Raw genomic sequence first — 2,941 nt, 5'->3', positions numbered from 1 at the left:
GGTAGATTTGCAGACTGGCCGTCTTCTGATGAAGATTAGGAGACGGCCAGGCAATCTAGACTATGACTGCCTATATAGTACAGATTTCTCTCTCTCTCTCTCTCTAGGCATGAATACCACATTTATAATGATTTAACGCGCTCATAATAGCAGTGCATACAATGTGCCACTACCTAGAAAGAATGTGGCAATGATGTGTGTTGTTTAAATGCATCAGACTCGTTTCACACAACAGCAGTTTCCACGAAAGCGAGTGCTTTAAAATGGAGCGCTTGTAATTTTGAACTAAATTTTTATAGGCAAGAAGTCGACTGATCTTTCATACGCAGTGTTTTCGAAGGGTCTTTGATGCCTCATCACATCTAGCACAGCTAGGACATGAGGGGGTCAGCTAGTGGGTAAACCATAATGCTCACAATAAAAAAAAAAACGGGCAGATTAAAGGACAGCAAACAGCGTTAGATTTTATTTTGTGCTGTGAGCGTTATTATACGTACCCTTGTGTTGTTTTCAAAACAAATGAACACTTGATTCAGTATCGCTTTGGCACTGTGCCTGTTCCTCTAGCCTGAAAACTAATACGCGGAGTAGCAAGCAAGCACCAGCAGAACAATACTAAGCACTCAAGGTCTGCACAGAATATACCACACGCATGCTCAGGTTATCAGTTCCGTGCGATATAATTGCGTTTTTTCCCTTCAATGTTACGCGGGTAGCAGCTACGTTGAATGAAAGAACCTCGGGCGCTAAACAAACGCCAAGGCGACCGTAGCTGACTAGTGCAACCGCGCATTGCTTGCAACGGCTGCCTGCAACAATCGCTGCCCGTGCAAGCATCGCACTCAGCCGCCGAATGCGCCGACATGAAGGGCGATGCGCAGAGAACACACCCTGCACTCGGCCCCACCTCATTCGCGCATTTACCATGTGCTATGCTGTCACCGCAATCACAAGACGAATGTGGTAGTACGTCGAGCTCTAGGCCCCGATGCACACAATCATCTTCACCTCACAGTATTCGTCATATCACAGCACGGCATTTGTTCGTGTGGTGATCTCTGGCACATTGTTGCATCGTGGCTTGTAGGATAGGAAGTGCAGAACTAGCGATGGCAAACTTCGTCCTCGATTCTTCAGGAGATGGGTCGGTGTCGTCGTGGTCGCCGTTTCTCCGACGAGGGCTTAGCACGCCGGCTTCACCCGTGAGCTGGCTGGCTGAGGACCGACGCTGCACTTGGTTTAAGTAAGGAAATCATCGTACTATAGCGAACACTAAAGTAACCAGCCACGACAACGTAACACGCGGATAGCATCCAAGTTGAGAGCGGAAGAAACTGGTGCGTCCATAATGACACCCGGAAAAAGAAACTCGGCACACGGCGCTACATCGGCTGCATCGGCTGCATTCGGGCGCGAGGCGTGCGGACAGTTTTAAAAGTTATCCGCGCGAGGCGTGCGGACTGTTTTAAAAATTATCCGCGCGAGGCGTGCGGATAGGGACAGCCGTTTTTGTCCATGCGCGCACGCCTCCGCAGATACTTGTGTCGCGCGGCTTCTGTAGTTTCACTGTCAACTGTTAACATTCGTGAGAAACTTAACCGAGTTCAACAATATACGATGCAAAGCATTATGACCCACATATCGATATGTCCGGTCTCACAGAGCAGACCGTAAAGCAGTCACAAAGTTTCAATTTATGACGATTTGGTTACTGCTTTTAACAAAACTTAACACCGTAATAATGTTTACTGGAGGGCAAAAATTCTTACACAAAATAGAAAGCGCAGCTCCGTGCACCGAGATAACGGTACCCAGCAGGGAATCACTTCACACAGTAATACCGGCGTAATAATGTTTACTGGAGGGCAAAAATTCTTACACAAAATAGAAAGCGCAGTTCCGTGCACCGAGATAACGGTACCCAGCAGGGAATCACTTTTCACTCCTGATAACAAATAACGAACTCGTGTTACGACGCATTACAGAATAATCACAGGACGCTGTTCATGAAGTCACAGCAGTTGCAGAGGCACACAAGGGTAGGCGCACCCGTCTCGATGAGTGAAAACGCCAGACAGGCGCGACACCGCAGCGAGTGGACCTCAACGACGCGCTCAACGCTCCGGCGAAACTCCTCTAGTGAGAGCTCCGTCGATATCACCAGTCCACAAGGGCAAAGTATGCGTCCGTCTTTCTTTTCCAAGTCGTTCCTCAGGCATACAGGGCAAACAACGCCCTCGCAGCTCCACATGCGCACAGCGGCGTCAATTTCCTGGTTCTGCAGTGCGATCATGTCTTCATATTGTCTCCAGACCTCGAGCTCTTCTTCCAATAAAGCAGTAACCATTTCTGCCATCACCTCGTCGTCGACGTAACTTTCATCCCACGGCGCTGCCGTCACAGTTTTTTGGGTATCAACTGCAGGAGGTGGTGCAGAAGCACTCTTGAACTTGTCGAGCTCATCACGAACGACTTCGGTTACAGAGTCGCGCAGCTGTTGCACGCTCTGACATACCTCGCCGGTAAGTCGGAAAGATTCAAATAATGCTTGCCTCGAATTTTTCAGCCTTTCCCTGCATTGGTTGCGATATGTTTCTTTCCAGGGCGCTGTTTTCGACTTGTAGAGCATTTGGTGCCGCGAAGAAACAGGCGTGTATGGGGAGGCCATGTTTGTGCGCGCCACTGAGCGGCGACGTCGCTTGGCTTGGCTAGAGCAGTGACTAGAGTGTACTATGACAATATAGTGGGTAAAACCAGAAAAAGACAGCGAACCGTTGAGGGACGCTACGATCGTTACCCCTGCGTGCTCATGGAGTAGTGGATAGAATATTCGCTTCCCACGCATAAGACCCGGGTTCAAGTCCAAGTCGAGTTAAATTTTTCTACTCGTAGTTCTAGGCTATTTTTGTACTGTTTGTTTTGGTTGTACGAAAATTTGCTT

At 48.7% G+C, this 2,941-nt stretch overlaps 1 protein-coding gene across 1 annotated transcript; it reads right to left on the bottom strand.

Annotated features, from left to right (window-relative positions):
- Window positions 1–1,838: 1,838 nt before the first annotated feature.
- Window positions 1,839–2,716, bottom strand: LOC144150247 (RPA-interacting protein B-like). Its single transcript, XM_077682106.1, has one exon. The coding sequence runs from the start codon at window positions 2,666–2,668 to the stop codon at window positions 1,991–1,993; it is 678 nt and encodes a 225-aa protein (XP_077538232.1). The 5' UTR covers window positions 2,669–2,716; the 3' UTR covers window positions 1,839–1,990.
- Between the last annotated feature and the right edge of the window lie 225 nt (window positions 2,717–2,941).

The sequence above is a fragment of the Haemaphysalis longicornis genome, unplaced genomic scaffold (assembly GCF_048455015.1).
Source record: "Haemaphysalis longicornis isolate Haplotype H1 unplaced genomic scaffold, Haemaphysalis longicornis Haplotype H1 scaffold_1, whole genome shotgun sequence".
Classification (NCBI taxonomy): domain Eukaryota; kingdom Metazoa; phylum Arthropoda; class Arachnida; order Ixodida; family Ixodidae; genus Haemaphysalis; species Haemaphysalis longicornis.
The sequence above is the reverse complement of the archived record's forward strand: the minus strand, read 5'-3'. Positions and strand labels throughout refer to the sequence as shown.